Source organism: Somniosus microcephalus, chromosome 3 (genome assembly GCF_052327205.1).
Source record: "Somniosus microcephalus isolate GS21.2 chromosome 3, FLI_Smic_1.0, whole genome shotgun sequence".
NCBI classification, from domain to species: Eukaryota; Metazoa; Chordata; class Chondrichthyes; order Squaliformes; family Somniosidae; genus Somniosus; species Somniosus microcephalus.
This window is the reverse complement of record NC_140989.1, coordinates 192,855,509-192,870,009: the sequence shown is the minus strand read 5'-3', so window position 1 is coordinate 192,870,009 and position 14,501 is coordinate 192,855,509. Positions and strand designations below refer to the sequence as shown.

Genomic DNA, 14,501 nt, shown 5'->3' with positions numbered 1-14,501 from the left:
CATAATACTATCCCTTATCTAACCTCCTCTTCTTCTCTAAGGTTCTCAAATGTATCTTTGTCACCCAGCTCCGTACTCGCTTCTCATATTCCCTGCTGGAATGCTTCAGTCTGGTTTCTGTCCCACTAACAACACTGAGATTGCTTTGGTCAAAATAACTAACAACATCCTTTCTGTTTGCAATACTCCTTTTCCTCGCCACACCCTTTGACTGGTGTATTCTCAAAAACTAAGGGCCAGGAGAATCCATCCTCCTCTGCTTTCTTTCCGCTGTGGTCCACCTTTATTGGACTGTCCTCTCATGGTTCTACTCCTACCAGTTCCAACATATCCAGCACAACTCCTGCAACAGGTTCTCTCCCACCTCACATCCACAAAGACATCGCTGGTGTGCCCCAAAGTTCTATCATTGGCCGTCTGCTTTTCCTCCTCTACATACAGCCTCTCTGTGATGCAAACTACGCCTGCTCACCTATCTCCCCTATCCTCGTCAAGCTTCATTGGCTGTCATTCCTTAGCATATTAATTTCAAGATCTTCATCATTATCTACAAATCTCACATGGCCTTGCCTACCTCTACAACTTGCTCAAGTCCTGAGTTTCAGCCTGTACTCTCTACTCCTACACCTCTGATCTACTGTGCAAATCCCTCCCCCTTTACCATTAGAGGCAGAACAATAGCTGCCACATCCCTAAATTCTTCCTCAATTGCTTTCTCTTGCTCAATCTCTTCTCATGTTCAAAAGCCTCCTCAAGTCTATCTCTTCGACCATCACTTCCTCTAACACTCTGTTCACCATGTCCATTACCCTTCCACTACCCCATGAAGTTCCATGGGATGTTTCACTACATTAAAGACAAATTGTTTTTGTTGTTAAGCACATGGTCCCCGATTTTAACACAACCCGGCCAAACGGAATAGGAGGGGTAAGAGATGAATATTGTGAAAATGGATTTACAGCCTATTTCTGCCAGAAACCTGCCAACTGCCATTTTAACTCAGATCAGAATAGTACCCACCAGAAACAGATAGGAGTCCGATGACGTAATTTGGACCCCAAACACAATTTTAAATGGGGAGGTCAGAAGTCCCACCCAGCAGCAAACCAGCTGAGTAAAACTTGGCTTCACAAACTGACTGACATGACTGGAAGCTGAATTTAAAGGGGCACTCACCTGCATGCATTTCGCTCATTTGGATCAGTGTGCCATTGTGAGTACTGAATTTCTAAGTGAACTCTGAGCTTTTAGTTTGCTTTGTTCTGATATTTCTCCCCTTGCCTACCCTCATTAAGCACTCACTATTTATCATGGGTGTTGCTTTTGCTTCACTCCTTTGGATGGATAAACAGTTGAAGGAAGCAGAGTAGCAGCAGCAGCCTGAAGAACTAGGACAAGCAGCAGCGGGTCTGCTAGAAGACAGCAGGTGAAGGGGACTGCTCCTGAAAGGCCTTACCCAGCCACAGGGTCTATAGGATAAGAAATAAAAACAGAAAATGCTGGAAATACTCAGCAGGTCAGGCAGCATCTGTGGAGAGAGGAACAGAGTTAACGTTTCAGGTTCATGACCCTTCGTCAGACCTGCCTAACCTGCTGAGTATTTCCAGCATTTTCTGTTTTTATTTCTTATCCTATAGACCCTGTGGCTGGGTAAGGCAGAAATAAAAACAGAAAATGCTGGAAATACTCAGCAGGTTAGGCAGGTCTGACGAAGGGTCACTAATGCCCCCCAGCAGAGGGAATGAGAGAGCTCTGGGATTTGCAACAGTGGCCAGCTTCCCTTGTGTCCAGGGCATATTAGACTGCACTCATGTAGCTGTCAGGCCACCAGAAGATGAGCCAGCAACCTATAAGATCAAGAAGGGCTTCCACGTCAGCAATCTTTAACTGGTGTGTGATCACCGCAGAAGGAGAATGAAAATGTGTGTCAGTTTCACTGGCAGCTGCTACTATATCTTTATTCTGCAACACTCATCCATCCCCCCCCCCCCACTTTTCCACCCATCCAGCAATGTTAGAGGATGGCTACTGGGGGACACTTGGCTAATGATCCCCATCTGCAACCCCACCATGCCTAAGAAACATAGGTATAACGAGAGATATGGGACCACCAGGAACATCACAGAGCATACCATTGGCATATTGAAGCGAAGATGCCTCAATTGCACCAAAGGCTCCCTATCAGATGGCCCTGACAAAGTGGGCCATATCATTGTAGATTTCTACATTCCGCACAACCTAGCAATTCAAAGAGCACTGTAGTTGGAGGTGGCGCAGCAACAAGAAGAGGCATCATCAGGTGAGGAAGAATTAGATGAAGGCAAGGAAGAAGCACAAGAAGGAAGGCTAGCATTGCAGCTAGACAGGCCAGGGAGCAGTTGATAGAGCAGCATTTTCAGTGATCTCTTCAATCCTCTTATCCGAGGGAAAGCTGCATGGGGGCAGGATGACTGCGGGTTCCCAACCCGCTCCAAGAAACGTCAACTTTCCCACCTGACCCGCCTCCGATCGCGCCCTCATAGAAAATTCTGGCCTCTGCATCCTCCTCACAGCTTACTTTCCCTCACTTTGAGAGGTGAATTCTTAGTTTAAACAGACCCACCAGAAATTGTGCTCTGGAAATGGGGGAGAGGGCTTTCCTGGTGGGTCAGCGAATCGGCTGTGAAAATTGCCTGTGAGATTTTAATGTGGCATGGGAATTAAAATTCCCCGGGCCTGTTTTCTAGGGAGTAGGTGAGTTTCGCATTCATCCTGCTACTCACCCGCACAAAATCTGCCGGAGTTATAATCGGGCCACGGAATTAGTTTTTGGCCCTCAGGCAAATTGCTGCGTGGGAATATTCCTGGTTTAGCAGATATCTAATTTAAATCAAGTGGATAGCTTTGATTTGAGTGCCAAATGGTTTAAATGGCAATGCACTAGAATGTTCATTAATCAGAGCAATAATGTGAATTAAGTACCTGACGTATCTGCCAGAGATAATCTATGAAACGATTAATTCCTGAGAGAAGATTGGCAAAAACTTGAGTGCTGAATGATGGGCATTGTCCGAGTATGATGAGAAGCTCGGCCAACAACTCCTGCTCCTGAAACTAAGCAGATAAACACATGAAACACTTGAATGATGTTTATTTGATTTGAAATGGACAAGACAAAAACAGAGATATGCAACACAAATTAGGAAAATGTCAGGGTTGTATGCAACGCTTTTAATATTTTGACTGTACACAGACCTATGGGACAGGGGGGGGGGGATTTTACCCCCAAAAAACAGGCAGATTTGGATCGGGTGGGAGGTTAAAGCGATAAAAATCTGAGTCCTGACCCCAACCTGCCCACTTCCTGTTCTAACGGAGGCAAGGCCCGGAGGGGGGCGGGCAACCAACCCGGTCCCAGGAGTTGGGTTGGCAATTTAAATATTATAATGAGGCTGTGTGCCTCACATTGATCCATGGTTTCAAATTTAACTCAGGCTGGTTGGGTTTCCCAGGCCTTGGGGAACCCGCCAGCTAAAGGGAGGTGAGAACTGCTGGATCCTTTACACTTACCTCCTGGATCCAGCGTCCCTGCCTCACCCACCCCTCGCAATTGGACACCCCCCCGTCCCTTCTGATCTCCCCAGGGCTCCCATCTCCCCCTACTCCCCGCTGGCCCCTGATCTCACACCACCCCCCCGATCTCTGATCTCACCTTCCCCGGCCTCCCATCTCCCCCCCACCCCCCGCCGGCCTCTGATCTCACATCCCCCCGCCTCTGATCTCCCACCACAACCACCCCACCCCCTCCCCCCACAGCCTCCGATCTCCCACCTCCCACACCGGCCTCTGACCCCAGCCCCGTCCACACTCCAACCACCCATCGGTGTCTGATCCCTCAGGACTCTGATCTCCAACCCCCCACCCCGGTCTCCGATCACCCCTCCCTCCACTTCACTCCCCGGCTGCGTCCTGGTGCTGATGACCTACCCGCCCGACAGCCAGCTAGCCTCTCAATCTGGCTGACTGCGGTTGGGAAGCAGAGCAAGAAAAAGTAAATCAGGTCCTGACAAATTTGGCAGGGCCTGAGGGAAACACCTTCGTCCCGATTCCCTGACCTCAATGCAGCCCCCACCTCACCACCCCCCAGCCGCTCCCTCCCCACCTCCAAGTAAAAGTCCAGCCCAATATTTCTAGGTTTGACAGTTTTACTGGTACTGGTACTGGCTCTGGAACTTAGTTGCACATTATTTAGAGACTGAAAAGAAAGGAGAGCAATGGGTCATTGTAATTACCAGAGTACATTATTTCACAATGATACTTAAGTGATTTGGGATTTTGAAAGAACTTTCACAATATAGCAGTGACAGTGATTTGAAATAAGCATGCAACAAAATAACAAATGTTCATTTAATGACATGCAGGAAATAATGAGGCTGCAACAATCAGGTTCCTACATTACAGCAGTGACTACACTTCCAAAAGTATGTCATTGGCTGTGAGGCGCTTTCGGTTGTCCCAAGGTTGCGAAAGGCGCTGTATAAATTCAAGTACCTTTCTTTCATAGAAACATAGAAAAATAGGAGCAGGTGTAGGCCATTCAACCCTTCAATATGATCATGCTATCATAGAAATTTATAACAGTGCGTAGCAATCTCTGATTAGCTACCTTGCCCTGTCTGCTGTAAATTTAACAGTTCTTTCTCCCTCTCATTAGATCCATGTGCAACATTCCCCTATGTCCCAGTTGGGACAGCATGCCCCCGCCCCTCACCTTGGTGGCCCAGGCTGAGATCAGGAACTTAAGGCATGAAAAACCATGGAGACGCACCTGCAATTCGCCATTCTATGTAGCTCTGCTTAAGTGCATCAATCTGCTGTTCCAACCTCAACATCCCGTACAAATTCTGATATGTTAGTGGTGATAAAGAAAGAAAGAAAGAAAGAAAGGACGAAAGAAAGAAAGAAAGAAAGAAAGAAAGAAAGAAAGAAAGAAAGAAAGAAAGAAAGAAAGAAAGAAAGAAAGAAAGAAAGAAAGAGTGGAAGCTGAGAATTTTGTGATAGTAGGAATTTGGTGGAGAGGAGGAAGGCAGTTTCTCACGCCCAACTCAAAAGAAGGAATGGAGCCGCAGAACCCGAGGATTCTAAGCTAAGTATCTAGGTTAAGTGCCTAGATACATAATATTTAGCTCCCTTGTGTTTAGTGATCTCAGTGGTTCTTGTTAAGCTTAATTAGCCTTTGATATAAAAACAGAAAATGCTGGAAATACTCAGCAGGTTAGGCAGCATCTGTGGAGAGAGAAACAGAGTTAACGTTTCAGGTCGATGACCTTTCATCAGAACTTGTGGCCGGCAGGGGCAGATGCTGGCAGGTGGCCCCAAAAAATGGCTGCTCGGCACCTGCCCTTTAATTTGCGCCGCCCCGGCCGCAAACACGGCACCCTGACCCTGTCGGACATAGCATCCCTGGTCGGGAGGCGCAAAGCAACCAAATTTTTCCCCCAAAGTGGTCTAAGTTAGGTTTGGAGTGCACATGTGCTAGAAAGAGAGAATGTCCTTGAAATTCAAACACAAATTCTATTTGGTTGGAGTTAAGAAACAATAGAGGAGCTATTACATTACTTGGTGAATTTTATAGGCCTCTAAATAGTGGAACAGATTTGCAGGGAAATTACTGAGAGGTGCATGAACTATAGTAATAATGGGAGACTTTAACTAACCCAATTTTGAATGGGGCAGTGATAGTATTAAGAGCAGAGAGGGGGAGGAATTTCTGAAGTGAAAGGATTCGCAAATTTCATGTCTCCCCTGAGGATTTACTTTTGGTTTATTAAAGAAACCCTGGTTGGACTGAGTTTAAAATCCAGGGCACAACAAGATGGCTGCGGTCAGCCTCATGGCCAAAGCCTGTAAGTTTCAGTTTGGACTGACAGCTTGTATTCTGATGACTGTGAGAAGGCACTTTCCAGAACTTGAATGCAGACAGACCTTCTGCATTTATGCATTCGAAGCAAACCCAGTGGCATTCGGGCCTCTGATTAAAAGCCATCAAGGTTGTTTGCACAAACAATCAAGAGCAGACAGGGCCTATGGAATATGTAGTGGGACAAGCTCAGCTGCATCAGGCCTTCATTTAGAGAACATCAACATTGTTTACCTAAGTACTTCGAAACGCTCAACGGGGCATTCAGACTGGAATGGCCCCATCATGAAACCAGTTGGACAAAGGGGAACACTGATTAGACCAGTAAAACCGATTACCGGCCATCCAGGTCGATGGGCCCAGATCGGTACCTTTTGTATGAGTTTCAATACGTCCAGATTAGACAAAAGAAATGAGCTGATCTGGCGGGAGATAAGGGCTACCGGGAAGAGTATAACTAGTCCCTCGGGAGGCCATTTCTCTCTCTCTCTCCCGCCTCACCTCCGGTGCCCTGCCTTACCATCAACCCAGCAAGAGGATCATCGACGAAGAGCCTGTCCAGGGAAGTAGAATACCCACAGTTACGTTTAAATTACTGGGGTATCTCCGCTTTGGGCGGTGAAAACCTAAGACATCGGCAGGCAACAGGGCACGGAGCAGGCGTTTCAACATCCTAGACTGGTGAGCATAAATTTTCTGGCGCATCACAAGATAATCTAGATAGATGTAAAGGGTGGGAGTTAAGGGGAATTGCTAAAGTGTCATTTTAGTAATTTTCCCTTGATGTGTCCATTTCTCCTCCCCCGTTAAGTGAAATTGTGCTGCATCCATAGTGATTTTCTCTGTATAGTAATTGTTCTCTATTTTAATAAACATTGGTTTTCTTTGCACCGAACCACTGGTCTCGTTTGTCTATATCGCTACTTTTAAATAAGTCCGGTGGTCAGAACCAAAGGGGAAGTGATTCGAACCGCACAGGGCTGGAGCAGACTGACTGACTGACCAGACACAAACCCCAAACCAAAACCCCCTACGGAAATGGCGACCGTGGCAGGACCATCGGCGACAGTATGCGATATGACAGACAGTGGTGCGGAGGGAGAAACCGCAATGGAAGAGAGGTTGTCCACTTATGTGTGCAGAAAGGTCAATATCGCCAAGAAATGGGTGGGCGCTATGTTAAAGGCCGAGCATCCCATAGACGCCGCCGCCCAGTGGACGGCGAGTAAACAGCATAAGAGGGCAATTGAAAAGGCAGTCTGGTTAATGTGTTACAAGAAACAAGTCCTGGTGCTGGACAGTGTTGTAGCAGCACAGGCTGCCAAGCTGAAGAAATTGGCCCTAGAAATGCAGGATAAGGTTTTAGAGGAAGAGAAAGTGCTAGTGACGCTTCAGGCGTTAAGCCAAGAAAGAGCGCAGACGGCAAAGGAACACCGGGCAAAGGTAGAGTGCCTGGAGGCCCGGGCCGTCGAAGTGCAACGGGAACATCAGGCAAGGGTAGAGCGCCTGGAATACCAGACCGCTGAAATTAAAGCCAGCGCTAGGCACAAGATGGAGCACTTGGAATACCAGGTCAGAGAGGTGAGGGGCAGCGAGATAAGGCTGCAGGACACGATTTGCGACCTCACCGAAGAATTAAAAGAGCAGGAGGAGAAAGTAAGGGAGGGAAAGGCAGCATACAAGCTAGTCTGCGACCGGGGGTTCGAGGAGGCAGATCACGGGCCCTGTAGGGAGGAGGTAGAAAGCTTGGGCATGGCCTTATCGAGGGCGAAGGGCATGGTATGCCTCATCAGCCCGAAGGCGGGCCAGTCGGACTTTACCGGCAACCCAAACAGAACCGTCCCACAGGCAGCACCCAGAACAAAGTTGGCTAGGAAATCAGAGGTCCCATGGCCGCCACCCATAGCTCCGAGCTTTCAGGAGTTCTGGCAGCAAGGGGGGCGTGGAGGATGAAGTGGTAGGGGAAGCACAGCAGGCCCCGCTAGATAGGCCGGGACCAGGACCGGTGTACCCCCTCCGACAACGGAGGCACAGCCCGCCCGTTGATGACCAGGACCCAGGGGCCATCCAAAATCAGTTTGTGGTGCCGCATGGCACCCAACAGCTCAGGGCCATGGTTAGTCACATCCCCAAGCTCACCAAAAAGGGAGACCCCTCTCTGCATTTCAGGGACATAGAACAGGCAGCGTGCGTTAATGACTGCGATGACGCAGAGCAAGCTAAGATGCTGCTGTTTTCTCTGGGGAGTGATCTCCTCCAGACCCTATCTGATGAATGTAAAAAGGGGCAGAAAGATTATGAGGATTTGAGGAATGAGATATTGGAGGCCATGGGACTCAATGACGGTAGTCCGTTCGCCCGGGCGGTAAAAACGGTACAGCTCCCAGGGGAGTCCCCGCAGGCATTCGCAGACAGGCTGTGGCCAGTCTACCGGAGCGCATGCCCAGGAATGCCAGCGCGGACATTACTGAACCAAGTCTAATTGACCCCACTGGCTCCGTTGTCTGATGACAAACTGCCTGCCCCAAATCCGAGCCCAGGCTGCGGCCTGGTTTGACCCCCGAAGCTCCCAGACCACCGAAGAAACGGTGATCCGCCAGCTCATGGTAGCGTTTAGGAATATGAGGGGTATTGAGATGCCCCACCCCAAGGGAAAAGTCCATGAGGTTAAACCTGGGGGACAGAATAAGAAAGAGTGGCACCAGGAGGGGAACCGTCCCTCCCAGACTAAGTTAAACTGTTATGGGTGCGGGAAGGACGGCCACTGGCGCAAGGATTGTAAAAATCCATGGAAAGACAATAAGGTAAAGAACTCCACAGCCCCAGCCCAGAAGGCAGAGACGGAAATTGCTCCCGCTGCGATCGAGTCATTTTTAGAGACCATGCGATCTCTTATGACCAGCCAGGGGAGAATAGCAGCCACCACCAGTGTGGTGGTTCCCTCTGCCCCCTCTGACGCCCCACAATGACTGGAGCCCGCACAGCCTGTCTACCTGTGTGCTCTCCGGTATGACGGATGGAAGAGACCGCTCGTGCAGATGGAGGTAGAGAAGGTTAAAGGGACTTATCTGCTGGATACGGGAGCATCATGCACCGTGATCCACGCAGCTAATCCCACCACCTCACCTCTGTCTAGCGGGGTTCCATACCTTCTATCTGGGTTCACCGGTAAGGAACAGGCGGGAGCACTCTCCAAGCCCCTCTCAATCCGCCTGGGCACGCTCCGGACCAAGTGGACGTGCATTCTGGCGAGGTGGGAAGTGGAGGGAGGAAAGGGGATCCTAGGGGCCGACTTCATTGTGGGCCACGGGATCCTCGTGGATCTCCGCAATCATTGCCTTTGAGGAGCCAACACGGGTAAAGAGGGAGGTGTAGTAGTCATCCCAAGCAAGGAAGGGAAGGGGACCCTGTGCACTGTGAAGCCGAAAGAAGGTTATAACCTCGGGCTCATGGTCGACGGTGTCCCGGGGGAATTTCAGGCATTCCTGCAGGCTAACCTAGCTGCGTTTGCCACGCACAAACACGACTGTGGGAGGGTCACCGGGTTTGAGGTCAGAGTGGATGGGGACCCCATGGCCCGGCCCCAGAAGCAGTATAACTTCCCCAGCGAAGCAATGCCCGACATGGAGGCAGCCATGTCCTCTTTAGTACAGCAGGGAGTGTTGAGGCCCATAGCCACACATGTTAACTCTCCGATTTGGCCGGTCAGAAAACCGGACAATTCATGGAGAGCCACGGTGGACTATCGGGTGCTCAACAGAAATATCCCCGCGTGCGCCCCCACAGTGGCAGCAGTGGCCGACCTCATCGGGAGTATTCCAGCATCCGCGACAACGTTCACGGTGCTGGATATTTCAAATGGGTTTTGGTCCATCCCCTTGAGGAGGGAGGACCAGTATAAGTTCGCTTTTACTTTTAAAAGGCAGCAGTATACTTGGAACTGCTTGCCACAAGGCTTTCATAATAGCCCCAGCATCTTCCACCAGTGTATGGCGGATAGCTTAAAGGAATTTAGTCAGCCCACCCAGTTGCTGCAGTATGTGGATGACCTGCTCTTGTTTACCGACTCAGTTGGGTAGCATGGCCCGCTACTGGCCGAACTGCTGGAGCTGCTACAGAGTAAGGGGTTCAAAGTCAACCCGAAAAAGGCGCAGATCGGCCAGCGGGAAGTTAAATTCCTGGGCCTAACCGTCCACGCAGGAGAGAGAGCCATAGACAAGGCTAGGAGGGAAGCGGTCCAAGAGTTGCCGGTCCCCAACACAGTGAGAGGTGTGAGGTCATTCCTAGGGTTAACGGGGTACTGCAGGGACTTCATTGAAGACTATGCAGCCACAGCAGCCCCTTTGCTCTGACTCCTACACAGAGGAGTGGAGTGGTCTTGGGATGAGGGTTGCCAGGCAGCATTTGTCAAGCTCAAGGGAGACTTGCAGACTGCACCAGCCCTAAGAGCCATAGATGGGGGGAAAGAGTTCTTTCTGGAGGCAGCGGCTAGCGGGGATAACCTGAGTGCTGTGCTGCTCCAAGAGCGGCACGGTAGGCTAAGGCCTGTGGTCTACTCCTCCAGAGCACTCACTGATGTGGAGAGGAGCTACTCAATTTGCGAACGGCACCTTTTGGCCACGTATTGGGCTGTGAAAAGATCCTTGATCTTCACAGGCACCTCTCTCATCACCCTCCTCACACACCACACACACACCCAGATGCTTCTGGACGGGAGGATTAAAGATGGGACAGCCAGCAGTGCACGCATTGCATGCTGGAGCCTCCTCCTCTCGCAGATGGATCTGAAGGTGAGGGGCCTTTGCGAGCCAAAGCTCGCAGCCAATATGGTACATCCTGGAACAGCCCATCGGTGTTCCATAGAAGGGGTATGGGAGGTAAACGTAGGTTTATGGGCCGGGATACACCCCTCAGACCACGAAATCTATATAGATGGTTCCAGCATGGTATCTGCTAGTGAACGACTCACGGGTTGTGGAGTTTATGACCCAACGGCAAACATTGCCCTGGCGATCAAGCTCCCCAGCACCATGAGCACCTAACAGGCTGAACTGTCCGCGGTGGTGTACGTGGTTACCCACCCCGAAATCTTCCCCACCCCATACACGATTTGCTCGGACAGCATGTTCACTTGCAACTCGTGTACGGAATACCTGGCCATCTGGTCCCGTCGCAGGTATACCTCCGCCGACGGGAGGCCCTTAACAGTAAAGCCCCTGCTGGAGAAAATCCTGGCAGCTGTGGGGGAGGAAGGCGAGGTCTTCATCCACAAAGTGAAGGCCCATTCCTCCACAGAACCCCGCATCCAGGGTAACCAGCAAGCCGACATGCTGGCCAAGGAGGGTGCATGCGCAGGCACTTTCTGGGACCCGTATGAGTCCGGGCCCGTGGCGGCAGTTAGAAGCAGGGATGGGACCCAAGGGAGCTTAGGAGTAGTGTTAGTCCCGGACCTTAAAATGGTCCAAGCCCAGGACCCTGTCCTGAAAACCGTCATTAGCGCAGTAGTGGAGGGCAGGAAGGTAGAAGGCCCTTACAGTGCAGCGGACCTCTCCATAAGGGAAGGCATGCTGTTCAAACAAGAACAGTGGGTAATACCCCAGCAACACCGGAGGGAGTTCCTTCAACTGGCCCATGAGGGTCCGGGAGCGGGACACCCCGGGCCTGAGACCACCTGGCAACGGGTGGAACAGGCGGGATGGTGGCCAGGACTCCGGGAAGACGTCCGCGAGTTCTGTGCTAGCTGTCTTGTGTGCGCTGCAAACAACCCCGACCCCCACAGAAGGAAGGTACCCATGGGACACATTAGAAGGGTAGAGGGACCATGGCAGTCGACCCAGATCAACTACATCGGGCCCATGCCCACCGCCCAGGGAGGCTACAAATACTGCCTCGTCCTGGTAGACGTGTTTTCCAAGTGGGTGGAAGCCTTCCCCTGCAAAACGGCCACAGCATTGGGGACTGCAAGGATCTTGGTGCGAGAGGTGTTCTCGCGGTGGGGACTACCCCAGTTTGTGGAGTCCGACCAGGGAAGCCACTTCACCGACCAGGTCATGCAGAACACCCTTACGCTGCTCGGTATTCAGGGGAAGTGGCACGTAGCCCACAACCCACAGTCCTCAGGGATTGTGGAGCGCATGAAAAGTTGAGGAAGGAAACAGTGGGATTGCCCCAAAAATGGGCGGAGGTCCTGCCTCTAGTCCTCATGGGGATCCGGGCCAGCCAGTCCATGCGTACAGGGTATTCCCCGCACGAACTCATGACCGGTAGGGTTATGAGGACCCCCACCCATGTCCTAGCCCCAGTTCTTACTGAAGGGCAGCTTCGGGAGGTAAATCGGGATAAATTCGCCTGAACACTTCTCGAGCGCCTGAAACAGATTTATGAACAGGCAGCAGGTAGCATGGGGAAGCAGCATCGGAATAACCGGTTGCTGCTCGAGCCTAGCAAGAGTCACCAGTGGGAGATAGGGTACCAAGTGATAGTTAGGAACTACGGCCGAGTGGGGAGTTTAGAGCCACTGTACATGGGACCTTATAGCATAGTCGATAAAGCCAGCCCCATGGTTTGCGCAGTAAAAATGCCCCGGCGCACAAAATGGTTCCATGTGAATCAATGTAAGTTGTTTAAGCCGGATGCAGGGAAAGAGGCAGCTGGGATTCAACCTGAGGTTAGAAATCCTCAGCCCGCAGCGGGTACGCGCACGCAGGCTGCACACGCAGGCGCAGTCGCGTGCGTCAAGGGAGAAGTTCCCCAGCACTTTGTCCAGTCCACTCCCGCTCTCTTATGGGATTCCGAGGAGGAGGAGCCCGAACCAGATGGCCCTGCCCCTGAACCAGGTTTTGAACCTGGAGGGGAAGACCCTCAGCCACCGGCAGCCGGTGGCGAAGGATTGCCCATCCCCAGTTCAGGTTTGGGAGGGGAGGGACCCGAGGGAGAAGGCCCTCAGCCAGCGAGGACTGTGACCCGAGCCAAGGGTCCGCTCGCCAGGGTAGCCCCACCAGTAGCACTCCCTAGGAGGTCTCCTCGGCCACCCCAGCCCAGAAAAGTATCGTCACCGGCTCTTCAGTTCAAAAGGGCGGCCTCCCGAGTCAGGGAGAAGCCGAAAGACAGAGGTCCCCAGCCAGCAGCCATAAGCTGCAAGGGACCAGAAGTGGAGATCAGTCCAGCTTCGCCGCAGGTAGTAGCCTGCAACAGTCCTAACAGAGATTAGGCTGGCTGCTCGGAGACGGGCGGCAGATGTACATAGCTTTGTTTAAGTTTTGTAATGTGTATAAGGTTAAGTTAGGGTGTTTTAATTTAATTCTATGTAAGGAACCGGTAGTCTATAAGTTTTAAGTATGGAACCGTTCCAGAGTGCTGTCTACGTGAGCCAAGGTCGTGGGACCCGATCACACTTCCCCTGAGCCAGGGAGCCTCCAGGGGACCTGGCTAGATGCTTTTATGTCTTTTTCAGAATTTCGAAATGTGTGGAGTCTAATCCTGCTCGCCCTGTTCGGGCTGAGCCTCACGAGAAGGGGTGATGTTGAGGACCATCATATCTTCGGATGCTCGGGGAAGAGAGCGCCCCTAACACACGATGGAAGTGGTCTACGGGAGGCGGATGAAATCACCTCGTACGTCCACGAGGGGAGCTGGCCAGGATGGTTGGGATCCAATTCGACCCAGTATTCTAGTGAGACCGGCTTCACGTATGGGGAGGCCTTCCTCCAGTGCCCGAGGATACAAATCGTCACCCCAAGGATTAGCGTCACCGTGGGCAAAAGAATATATTTGACGTGTAAAGGGAACGTTCCCCTGGATAGGTGGTGGTGGCTCAGAAAGTTAAGCAAAGACATGGGGAACCCCAGGGTAGAGTGGTAAAGGCTAGGGAATGACACTCACAGGACCATTACAGGGACCCAGGGAGGGTTAAGTGTGTGCTGGGATAAATGGTGGGAACCGGATCAGGGGATCGACGTCTGTATGTGGGGATCAGAGAAAGTCTGCCCCACAGGCATTTCCATCATTTTCCGCAGCCAGTGGCAAAATAACGGGAGGGGGATGGATTGGGAGTCCCGCCTGGACGCATGTGCGATCCCGTACTCCCCAATCTCGGTTAATGCCACTGAACTAGTGACCCACCCCCGACAGCCCCTGCCCACAACCCCGACATCACGGACAGTAGCAGAGGGATGCCCCGCCACCACCAAAGGACCAGGGAACAGCCTGGTGCTAGTACCCACAGACCAGGTGCTGTATCAAGGGGTGCATTACGCGGTGGCCTCGGTGATTTTAAACCTCAATGAGGTACACTTACCCGCGTGGTGCCCCGCAGAGACTGCCAAATTGTATCAAGCCCTATTAACAGAGATGTTTCGAAAATTCCATGAATTTGACTTTTCCAAGGTTGATAAGACCGAATTGTATAAAAGCTGTTCTAGTATCACAAAAGCACTTCTACACTTTGGAACAGAAGACTGTACAGATAGGGGCCGACATTTTAGATATTACGACCCCATCCTGGTGGGACATTTTTGAAAGTATAGAGGTCCACTCCTGGATTCGTATGACATCCCACATCTTAGTAGTCTGTCAGCTAGGGATCGTCCTCTACCTGGTTTGT

General features: G+C 51.3%; 1 protein-coding gene across 1 annotated transcript in view; it reads right to left on the bottom strand.

The window, feature by feature from the left end:
- mei4 (meiosis-specific, MEI4 homolog (S. cerevisiae)) overlaps positions 1 to 14,501 on the bottom strand; it is a 796,394-nt gene that overhangs the window by 382,179 nt on the left and 399,714 nt on the right. Inside the window, exon 4 of the mRNA XM_085977979.1 lies at positions 2,962 to 3,093. Coding sequence (XP_085834105.1) covers positions 2,962 to 3,093 — 132 coding nt within the window. The remainder of the gene's footprint in view (positions 1 to 2,961; positions 3,094 to 14,501) is intronic.